Source organism: Carya illinoinensis, chromosome 10, assembly GCF_018687715.1.
Source record: "Carya illinoinensis cultivar Pawnee chromosome 10, C.illinoinensisPawnee_v1, whole genome shotgun sequence".
Taxonomy (NCBI): Eukaryota; Viridiplantae; Streptophyta; class Magnoliopsida; order Fagales; family Juglandaceae; genus Carya; species Carya illinoinensis.
The window spans coordinates 2,985,697-2,997,848 of record NC_056761.1 but is presented as its reverse complement, the minus strand read 5'-3'; the positions used below and the strand labels follow the sequence as shown (position 1 = coordinate 2,997,848).

The window sequence follows — 12,152 nt, the reverse complement described above, 5'->3', positions numbered from 1 at the left end:
ACTGTGAGTACGTAGCCATTTTCGACGCTGATTTCCGTCCTGAGCCCGACTATCTCCGGCGAGCCATCCCTTTCCTCGTCCACAACCCCCAGATTGCGTTGGTTCAAGGTCGCTGGAGATTTGGTAAGTTTTACCACTTTGACTGAGATCATCATTATACTTTCGGGGCTAGAAGGCGGGACCGTGAACGGGCAACACCATGATCGACGGCGAGCCTGGGAGTGCAGGCGGGTTGACTGGTCCATTTCGGGGCCGGAGTCGTAGAGAGGTAGCGTGTGTGTGAGAGTGAGTGAAGTGTTACAAATGTCGAAGCCAGTGTCGATGATTTTTCTTGGAAATCGTGAGAAATTTTGGAGCACCTCGAATCAGGTTTCTGGTTGAGGACCTGAGGTAATGGGGAGACAGAACGGGGTGGGGGAAAAACGGACCGGGGGGGGTCCGTCCCTGTCCCCCGCCTCCGCTGGGGTTACACCATACGGGCCGGGGGGCGCCCTGACGGTGCGGATGCCCGGCCCCACCCTATGTAGGGGCGGGGCGAACGGGGCGGGGCAGTGGGTAACGGGGCCCCGCTGCCCACCCCTAGTGAGTATTAATAAAATTATATTTTTTTAAAATTTTTTTTAATAATTAAGAATATTAAAAAATAATTAAATAAAATAAAATAAAAATAAAAAAAATTTAAAATACACATGAGTGGTAAATAGGTTGTAATAGAGTGGTAATTCTATCACTACCCTTTCGAGAAATACGAGATTATTTGGTGCTGTCTTAAATAGGAAGATAAAAAGGAGAAGGTTTTATATAGGAAATAAAAGTTAAATAAAATATTATTATTATTTAAAATTTTAAAAAACTTATTTATTATATTTTATATAAAAATTTTAAAAAATTATAATAATAAAATAAGATGTTCTCAATTTAAATATATCCGAGTCGTTTATTTTTATAGTTAAGATTAAAGTTAAAAGTTAAATAAAATATTATTATTTTTATATTAAGATTTGAAAAATTAAATTATTATTATTTTTATATAAATTTTAAAAAGTTATAATGATTAAGTAATGGAAAATGTTAAATATACTTAATAAATATTTACAAAAAACTTACTTCTTTACATGTCATGTCAGTAATTGATATGCTAAAAATCATGAAATTTAAAATTTAAAATTTGAATTTTAAAATAAAACTAATAAAATGAGTTTTGTAAGTAAAAATATAAGTAAAATTATAAATATATATAGCACTATTCTTAAATAATATGAGATATTTTGTGAAAATGAACAAGTTTTGTTATATTATAAAATTATTTTTATTATAAAATAAATCTAACACATCAAATAATATTACATTAATTTATAGAATTAATTTTGTATAGTTCCTTTATGTGTAACCTGTGGCTATGTATGCGTAACAAATCTTAAAACTTTGAAATATTATTTAAATTTTTGTTCTATTAATTTCACTAATATTTATTATTATTATTAACGACCACTAAAATTAACATTTTTATTATGTAAGCACATATCTTTAAGAACGACAAAATTTGATTGCTTATGTTAATCTTAAATATTGTATTTTTGTTTCGCAATCATGTTATTATTTTGATTGTCACTATTTATTAGTTATTAGTTTTTTTAAAAGTGAATTCACAACATTTGAATGAGATGTTAGTTAAATATAGAAGTTGTTTGGATAGTGAATTGAAATGAAAGTTGAAAGTTTAATAAAATATTATTAAATTTTTTTTAATATTATTATTATTTTGAGATTTAAAAAAGTTAAATTATTTATTATATTTTACGTAGGAATTTAGAAAAATTATAATAATGAGATGAAATGAAATACTTCTTATATTCATACTGGACCTTATTGATTTTCTTTACTTTTGACATAGGGATATTATTTATAAAAAAAAATACATAAGCGAATTTTTGGATATAGAGAGATATAAAATTTTTAAAATTTCTCATAATTCATTTCAAAATATTGTAAATATAAAATATTTTTAGATTTAAAATTTTTTTATTTAATCATTACATAATCATTATCTAAACATAAAAATTAATACAACTTTTATAAATTTTAAAATAAAACACAAAAATTAATATAATTTTTCAAACTTTAAAATACAAATAATATTAAAAATATAGAAAAATTTGAGGCCGGATGAGTGTAAAACAAATTTTCACATCAACCAATAAAAAATAGCCACCTTGGGAGAGTAAAAAGAAAGAAGATGCAGCCACGTGTATGAAGAAATGCTCTCCCTCTCCTTGGTTCTCTCCCTCCCATCTTCATCTACCTCGTACTCACCTTCAAGAAAATACCCTCCCAATCTCACACTATGTGAAAGGAAGGAATAGTGAATTTTTTAATTTTTTTTGGCTTCTTTGAATCACAGATGGGGGAGGGAGAGGAAGAGAAAGAAGGAGATGGAGAGATTGCCCTAGCTTCGGCTTGGATATGAGCTTGGGGGAGGGAGAGCATTTCTTCCATACATGCGGATGCATCTTCTTTCTTTTTACTCTCCTTACGTGGTTGTTTTTTAATAACTGGTGTGAAAATTCATTTCACATCCATCCGGCCTCAAGTTTTTCGCCTAAAAATATATTCATTTCATTACTATTCAAATAAAATATCACATAATTATAAAACCCAATAACATATCTTAAATCAAACAATTTTATTATTATTCACTTAATTCTAAGATAGTCAAACATCAAATGTCCAAACCAGACATAAAGTTACAAAAATTGCAACAACATGTTTTTATGAGAAAATATAAACTATTATCTATACAAGTATTTAATCTAAAGTATTTAAATTCTATATAAACATTATAATACTGAAAAAAAAAAAAAATCTAAACAAAACAGGTTACTTGATTCTATACAAAGATGGCAGATCAGATTTATCAAGGAAGAATACACTATAAGTATGCTTTGGGAATTGAGAAATTGATGAATTATATCCGGCTGATCCCAAGTGTACAATATTGAGTATAACCATAACATAAATTATATTTAAGGGTTAGCATGTGTACATTGAAATAAAGAATTAATATATATTTGGGTGCAATAACTATTATATTTAAGCGTTAGCATGTATACATTGAAATAAATTATAATATTACAATAATTTTTGTAACAAAAAGAAATTCATTCAAAACATTACAAGTAGCTCGTGAGTCATATAAGTTTTATTTTGTATGTTAATATTGCTTTTATTTTTATTTTTAATGGTTAAATAAATAACTATTAGTAAAGTGATGTATTTTTTTATTTTTTAAAAAATGTTTGAAATAAAAATAAATAAAAACCTACAATTCACAATAGTGATAAATGGTATATATATTTTCTAAACAAAGTTGTTATACAAGATTTTAAGTAGTCTATTCAAAAAGAGAAATGATATTTATAGTTGTATAGTGCATAAATGCCGTGTAATCTTTTTATAAAAAGTGAATAAATATGAGATTTGCATTAAAAAAACTAATTTTTTAATAGTGGTGGACCCCACTATTTTCAAAAAGATTGTCAAGGACTTGCGACTTTAGTACTGTATATAGACTTACTCATTCAAAAATATAGTTTTAAAGTCTTTAACTATATAGCAATGATATTTGCAGTTATGAAGTACACAAGCATTAGGAGTGTAAAAAAATGTCCGATCCAGTCCTGAGTTTAATTCGGTTCGGTATCGGTTTTATTTTTCTTAAAACCAGTTAAAATCGGTTCAGTGTCGATCTTTTTTTTTTTTAAAACTGGACTGGACCGGAGCAGTTCATATATATATATATTAGTTTTTTCCATTATATATAATTTTTAAATATAATTATAATATAATATATAATTATATATAAAATAGTTTTGTATTATATGATAAATTACTAATTAATATAATATTAAATTTTAAAATATTATATCATTTTGTTTATTGTATTAATAGTTATAATAATATTATACAGTGCATATTAATAATTATACTAATACTATATCATTATATATTATAATATACTGTAATATATCATTATATTATATATTATAATATATCACTATAGTCTATAACACAATTATAATATATATCACTATAGTCTATAATATAATATACTATAATATATTACCACTAAAATATTATATACTATAATATACTACATTATATTACTATAGTCTATAATACAATTATAATATATATCACAATAATATATAATATAATATACTATAATATATTATTACTAAAGTTTATAATACAATATACTATAATATATAATATATAATATATGATATAGTACATTAAAATTAGAGAACCGGACCAAATTAGACCGAAAATCAATAAAATTGGAATATTAGTTTAGGAGGGTAACGGGTACATAATTGGTTTTGAAAAATATAAAATTAGTGCATACCGGTTCAATCAAAAATTTTATCTAAAACTGGACCAGTTACATCTCTATTAAGCATAACATAATTTATTTAAAAAAATAAATAAATACAGGATTATTATAAAAAATTAATTAATTTTTTAAAATAAAACATATATTTTTAAAATAATTATACAACGTCGTACTTTATAATTGAAAACAACATTACTCTTACACACACAAGCCGAAGTGTTAAGCCCAGCCCAGTTTAAACAAATGAGGCGTTGCGAAGGAAAATGGTAAAACAGTAAATAAAAGGTTGTCGGAAGGGCAATGAATCCCGCGCCACTGACTCAGCGGAGAGCGTCCGTTTGTTGGCAGAGAAAAGGAGAGTTTTTTTTTTTTTTTTTTAAGGAGAGGTTTTTTAAATTAAATACGCAAACAGAGAAAGACAGCCTTGTTAACGCTTTTACTCTCTCTCTCTCTCTCTCTGTGTCTCTCCTTCTCTCTCTCTTCTGGTCTTCATTTTTCCGATTTTCGTTCAATTATCTGATCGATCCAGGGTAAGAATTTTATCGCTCTCTTTCTCTCTCTCTTTCTTTTTTTTCTTTTCAAATTAATGTCCTCTCTGGTTGGTTTTTGAAATTTATGGCCGATTGGGATTATATATTTTATTTTCAGTTTTAAATAAAAAAGAAAAACGTTTCTTGTAGTAATCATCTAGTTAGATTTTATGCACCGAGATCGGCGAAACCAAACAGACGAGGCGTTTTTTGATATGTTTCTTTATCGGTTTTACGGTTTCCTTTCCCGTCTGTGCGAACGTCTGTTATATTATGAAGGTGACTATATTTTGTTTTCTTTCTTCTTCTTTTTTTTAAAAAAAAAATTATGAAGGTGACTAGTTTTACTTTTTAAGCAAGGTGATTCTTTTTGAGTTTGGGCTAATTGGGTTTGGTAAAAAAATGTTTTAGCAATTTATAAAAACAATTTTTATGTGATGGGTAAATGTTTGGGAGAAGAGTTAGGGTTTTTTCTGTTTATTTAGTAATATTTTTAATTTGGTTGGCGTTTGTCGAAATCGTTATATTAAGGAAATTTTGATGTTTCTGTATGTTGAACCGGGTAAAATTCTATGCTGATTGTTTCATACAGGCTGGCTTTATTAGAGTATCGTTCAAGAAAGCTCATGATTTTGCTAGACTTGGTTTGATTTATATGAGAGCTGACGATGTTCATCCATGTAGAGTCTGCGTGAAATGTTTTGTGGGGATGCTAGAGAGATGACCCCCCTGAAAAAAAAGGAAAAAAAACTGGTGTTTCTGCATTTTTTGCATTTTCTTGCTGTTTGAAGTGACTTTGAACTCCTGCCAAGTCTTACTCTTATTTGGAAAGTTAACGTTTCTCCACTATTCACTGCTTTTATTTGTTCCGTATGCAGCCCTGACACATATCTCATAGTACAAGTTGTAAGGAAATTGATAAGATTTGTGCGAGTTGTATCCCTTTCTTTTTGCTTCCCTGATTGGTGACTACCTGGACTTGCTCATTTGTTTGCTTGTACTCATGTATGCATGGCCTTGTGGGTCTCTGAAGTATATACTTCTCTTCCTGGGTAATATGGATTACCATATGGTGGGATAATGGTTCTCTCATTCTTGCATCTGATTTGCATTTGTGGATTTCAAGTTAACTTTTCTTGCAGGAAACGAGAGAAGAAGATGGATTCTCATGATGAGACAGGATGCCAAGCTCCTGAACGCCCCATTCTTTGCATTAATAACTGTGGTTTCTTTGGAAGGGCTGCGACAATGAATATGTGTTCCAAATGCTACAAGGACGTGTTCCTGAAGCAGGAGCAGGCCAACCTTGCGGCATCATCAATAGGAAGCATAGTGAATGGCAGCTCTAGCAGTAATGGAAAGGAGCCTGTCATTATGGATGCGGTGAATGCACAATCTGGACCAGTGGAGAGACAGATCCTTTCAATAGAAACGTCGACTGATTCATCCTCAAGCAACTCCCTTCAGATGCCTATTAAAGAGGGCCCAAGTAGATGCGTGACATGTCGAAAGCGTGTTGGTTTAACCGGCTTTAATTGCAAGTGTGGAAACCTGTTTTGTGCAATTCATCGCTATTCTGATAAGCATGACTGCCCCTTTGATTATAGGTCAAATGCTCGGGATGCTATTGCAAAAGCCAACCCTGTTGTGAAGGCCGAAAAGCTTGATAAAATTTAGGACCACTAGTTTGAAGTGAAGATTTATGTCCTGAAGTGTGATGCTTCTTTCTCTATCTACGTGTCTCTATATAAGTTGGCTGCTTGTCTTGTACGCGTCCTCCACGGAGAAAAATGATTCAAGTCATGATAGTGAGGACATCTGTAGAAGTCTTACTCCTTGTTTAATGGTGAGGGCACCATTCTTGGCTCCGGTGTGAAAGTCTTTATTTGTGCTGGTTTGATAGACATATTTGGGGTTAACCTGTAATGTGAAATCTCGGTTGGCTGCGTTTCTTTCCAGAAGTACTTGAAAAATTGGTATTATCTTGTTCATGCATGTATGCAATGTTATGGGCATTTCTTTCAATAACCCTACAGGTATGATACTCTTCTTGGGTTCAAAACCATGTCTTTGAATCTTGGATGATTTTCATTGTGTTTATATTTACTTGGGGGCTTAGTTGTGTCTCAGGTTTATTAAACTACCTGGGGCAACGAGTGTCGATTTTTTTCCCATCAGAAATTATATTCTCTGTTACATAGAATATCTCGAGGAGCCATGTTGGTTTAGTTGTGACTCTGTAAAACGATGGTGATGGATAAGGCTAAGTTGAAAGTTGTTTGTCAGCAACTTATGGATTCTGTTTTATTCATAACGAAACCAAGAAGGCTAGTAAAACATTTGTATGGTTGTGTTTAGACTTAGAAAAATCCATAGTTGTAGGTGTGAATATTGGTAATTCTAAACCTTGAGGGGTAGTTCAGTTGGTCAGGTCTTAGATTTACTTTCCAATAGTCACCAGTTCGAGTCTCTTCAGGGGCATTGAAAGTTAACCTAGTAGTTAATTTCAGGATATAGTGAGATTAGTCGAGGTGCATGTAAGGTAGGCCGAACGTCATGGATTTAAAAAAAAAAAGAATATTGGTAATTCTAGGGTAAAGGAAGCCTTGAAACTTTTCTAATGAAAAAAAGTTTTGGCACTTGGTTTTGGAGTTCCTCAGCTAGTGGGTTTAGAAAAGTTCTGGTTTTGGGTGGTGCAATGTTTTGGAAGAATCAGACAATTGATCATCTAAGGTAGTTCCTCACATTTCATTGTTTTTATTTTTATTTTTATATGGATTAATGTGTATTTTATTAAATTGGAGAATGAATCAGAGCAGCACACCAATAAAGGAAAGGAAGTTGCGATCACAAGAATTTTGTCAATTCTGTTGCTGGCATTCTCTTTTGTAATTTTGTTAATTTTTTGTCTTTTATTTGCTGAGTTGTATATAGAGGGGCATTACTGTCTTTTCCTAGATAGAGTTAGTTAGAGTATTCTTTCATTATTTTACATATACACGCACTGTTTCATTGCTTAATGGTCATATAATACACAAGGAACTTTTCCTATGCAAATTCTTCTTCCTCTGTGTTTTCCCTTTCCAATTCCTTTTGTTACATGGTACCAGAGCCCTATCAATCTGATGGAAAATCTAGATGACGACGCTACTAACAAATCTTCTCATGAAAAATCTTTTCCAAATCGATATCTCAGTTCTTAGACCCTTTCAACCTATTCTAAATTGAGAATGGCGATAATCCAGTTGCTGCCTTGGTTTCTGACCTTCTAATAGCTAATAACTATATCAGGTGGTCACTTGCTATTAGTCGAGCTCTTCTTGTGAAGAATAAACTGGGTTTATCAATGACATATTGCTTAAACCCATTGTTCCATCAGATCTCTTGTTCGAAGCTTGAGAGAGATGCAATGATTTAGTTGTCTTCTGGTTGTAGAATTCCGTAAGTTCCGTTGTGAAATCCAGCTTGTCTTTAGTTGATGATTCTCGAACCTTGTGGTTGGAACTTCAAGATCGTTTTGCTCAGGTCCTTGAATTTTCTAACTCAAATAAGATTTAGCTAATTTATCTCAAAATCAAGATTCTATTAGCATCTATTTTGGTAATCTTAAAGGACTATGGGATGAATTTATTGTGTATGACCCTATTCCTGATTGCGAATGTGGCAAATTAAAAATCCTCAATTATCGATTCCTCATGGGTTTATCAGATTCTTACTCTAACACTAGAGACTAGATTATGCTTCTTGACTTGTTACCCTCTCTTAACCATGTTTTCTTTATGGTTCAGCAACAAGAATGTCAATATCAAATTATTTCTAGTCCAACCCTTCTGACTCCATGGCTATGATGGTCAAACTCTTCTATAATTCAACCAAAACCTCTGCCAAGTTCAGTAACTAGAAAACCAATCGCCCTTATTGTTCTTATTGTAAAATTTCTGGCTATTCTCTTGATACTTGTTTTAAAGCAGGTAACGTTGATCTACCACAGTGCACATATTGCCACATGAGTGGTCACAATATTGAGAAATGCTATAAACTCCATAGTTATCCTCCTAGCCATAAGCTCCATGGTAAAACCAAAAATATTGCAGCAGCTGTCACTCATCCTCGAGCACATCCAAATGGTGACCATGATGAAGACTCCATTGAATTTGTGGCTCTCACCAAGAGTCAGTATGAGCAACTGATTGCCCTTTTGCATTCCAAGGACACTAGCTCAGCCATGGCCTCACTAATAGTAGCTCAGCCCTTTCCTTCACCCTTAAGTAACCAAGTCAGCTCTTCATGAGTTTCTGGTATGGCCACTTGCTTTTCTACTCACACACAGCACTCTTCACAGCCACACACCTCTTATTGGATAATTAACACAGGTGCAACAGATCACATGATCTATTGAACCTCCCTTTTCACATCCATAACAACCACTGTTTGTTATCAAGTCAAATTACCTAATGGAAAAGCTGTCCATGTTACCCATATCAGTGTAGTAAGACTTTTTGACCATTTAGTTCTCAATCATGTCCTGCTTGTACCTTCATTTCATTTTAACTTATTGTTTGCCAAAAAACTTGCCCAAGACAATTTCTGTTACCTAATATTTCTGTCTAACTCTTGTTTTCTCTAGAGTTTAGCATCTTGGACAACGATTGGGATGGGTGAAGTTAGAGGTGGTTTTTATCATCTCCTCAGGTCACGAGTGTAACATTCAGCTTTAGTTGCTGCTTTGCCCAATTTCCTTCAACCAGACCCTTCCACCTATGCCTCTCCCACACACACATATTTCATTTATGATTTATGGTATTATAGGCTTGGCCATACTTTGTTTTCAAGATTAGCTTTAATTACTGATCCCATTGTAAGAAACAATTTGAAATTCCATAATCATATACCTTGTTCAGTTTGTCCTTTAGCAAAACAACATTATTTACCTTTTTCACCATCACAACATTCCTCTTTATATGCTTTTGATATTATCCAATATGATATATGGGGTCCAAACTCTATTGTTGTAAGTGATGGATCTCGATACTTTCTCACCATCCTTTATGATTATTCTCAGACAACTTGGGTTTATATGCTTAAAAATAAATCAGACACTAGGTCTTGCATTGTCTCCTTTTGCAACTTAATTGAAACACAATTCAAATCTAAAGTAAAGATGCTTATGAGTGACAATGGCTCCGATTTCCAAATGAGAGATTTCTTTCAAAGTAAAGGAATTGTACATCAAAAGAGTTGTGTGAAGACTCCCCAACAAAATGAAAAGAGTGGAAAGAAAATACCAACACATCATGAATGTAGCTCGAGCATTGAAATTCCAGTCATACATCCCCCTCAAATTCTAGACTGACTGTATTCTCACAGCAGTCTATCTCATTAATCGATCCCTTACTCCTCTTTTACAAAATAAAACCCCTTATGTGACCCTACTCAATGCTCTACCAAAGTACAACCTTTTAAAAGTTTTCGGATGCGTTGCTTATGCTTCTACATTAGCTCATGAGAGGAAAAAGTTTGATCCTCCAGGCAAAGCATGTGTGTTCTTAGGCTATCCTTTTGGTGTCAAAGCATACAAGTTACTTGACCTACAAACTGGGCAAGTGTTTTTGTCACGAGATGTCCAATTCTATGAATCCATCTTCTCATTCCATCTCACTCATTCTACTCCCTCTTCTACTTTCCTATTTTCTCCACCTCCTATTCTTTCAAACTTGCCCCATTCTATACCAGCTTCTAATTCATCACCTCTACCACCACCTATCACCACTATTCAAGACAGCTCTCAATCTCCTTTCCTTGATTCCCCTTCTTCTCCCACTGTTTCCCCATCACCACCACCATCTTCTATTCCCAATCCACCACCCCTCCCTACCTTTTCTTCGATTCTTCCTCACAGGTCAACTAGAACTCGAAGTGCCCCTCAGTACCTGTAGGATTTTCATTGCCAAAGGACTACACTAACTGCACCCATTCCAGAGTTGAACAAGTAGCTACTGCCCTTTTTAGGTAAACCCTTTTCATTGCACTCTTTAGGTAAACCCTTTTCATTGCACAACACTCTTTCATATCATGTTTTCTCACCACCATGTCAAGCCTTTTCAACTATCATCTCCTCACATATTGAACCCAAGACTTGCAAACAAGCCCTTGTGGACTCAAGATGGTGCAAAGTAATGGATATTGAGCCGGCTGCCTTGGAGGCAAACAACACTTGGCAACTCACTGACTTACCCCATGGGAAAGTTCCTATTGATTACAAGTACATTTATAAGATCAAATACAATTCAGATGGGAGTGTTGAAAGGTTGAAGGCATGGTTAGTAGTTAAAGACTACACTCAACTTGAAGGGGTGGACTATCAAGAGATATTCTCTCCTGTTGCAAAATTGGTCACCGTGAGATGTCTTCTTGGAATTGCATCGATTAAAGGCTGGCATTTACATCAATTTGATATAAATAATGCCTTCTTACATGGGGATCTACACGAAGACATTTATATGAATAAACCCCTTGGTTACACCAAAGGCTCTCCCAACGAAGTTTGCAAGTTACTCAAGAGTTTATATGGCCTCAAGTAAGCATCGAGACAATGGTATTTTAAACTCTTCATTGTTTTGATTGACTTAGGCTTTTCTCAATCAAAGGCTGATTATAGTCTTTTCACCCGAGAAGCACATGCCATCTTTGTTGCATCCTTTGTATGTCGATGACATACTGGTGGCATGCAATGACCTTAACTCTGTCCATGCCTTGAAATCCTTTTTACACAGCAAGTTTAAGATTAAGGACCTAGGCAAACTACAGTACTTTCTTGGCATTGAAATTACCCGACCATCCAAAGGAATTTATCTCTATCAATGTAAGTATACACTGGACATTTTAGTAGACTCCTGCAATCTTGGTAGCAACACTGCTAAGGTCTCCATGGAACAAAATCTCAAATTGACTCAATCTATTGGTATTCCACTTTCTGATCCAAGTGTTTACAAATGCATGATTGGTCAACTTTTATATCTTACCATATCTTGACTTGACATTGGTTTTAGTGTTCAAACTCTAAGTCAATCCGTGGCCACCCCAACTGATGCTCATCTCCTGGCAGCACAGAAAGTACTTCGTTACCTCAAAGTTGCTCCTAGTCAAGGCCTTTTCCTTCCTAGTTCCTCATCATTTCAACTTGAGGCCTACTATGGCTCTGACTGGGCTTCCTACCCAGATGCCAAAAG

General features: G+C 33.5%; 1 protein-coding gene across 2 annotated transcripts; it reads left to right on the top strand.

Moving 5' to 3' along the window:
• Nucleotides 1–4,768: 4,768 nt before the first annotated feature.
• LOC122279560 (zinc finger A20 and AN1 domain-containing stress-associated protein 8-like) lies at nucleotides 4,769–6,951 on the top strand. 2 transcript variants are annotated; one of them, XM_043090260.1, is made up of 2 exons: nucleotides 4,769–4,923; nucleotides 6,066–6,951. In XM_043090260.1, the coding sequence occupies exon 2, from the start codon at nucleotides 6,082–6,084 to the stop codon at nucleotides 6,598–6,600; it is 519 nt and encodes a 172-aa protein (XP_042946194.1). In that variant the 5' UTR covers nucleotides 4,769–4,923; nucleotides 6,066–6,081; the 3' UTR covers nucleotides 6,601–6,951. The 2 variants fall into 2 exon arrangements, with proteins under 2 accessions (XP_042946194.1, XP_042946193.1); XM_043090259.1 differs by having other exon boundaries at nucleotides 4,787–4,923; nucleotides 6,050–6,951.
• Nucleotides 6,952–12,152: the final 5,201 nt, after the last annotated feature.

Coding starts and splice junctions, on each gene's coding strand:
- LOC122279560 (XM_043090260.1), top strand. CDS start 6,082: ATGGATTCTCATGATGAGACAGGATGCCAAGCTCCTGAACGCCCCATT.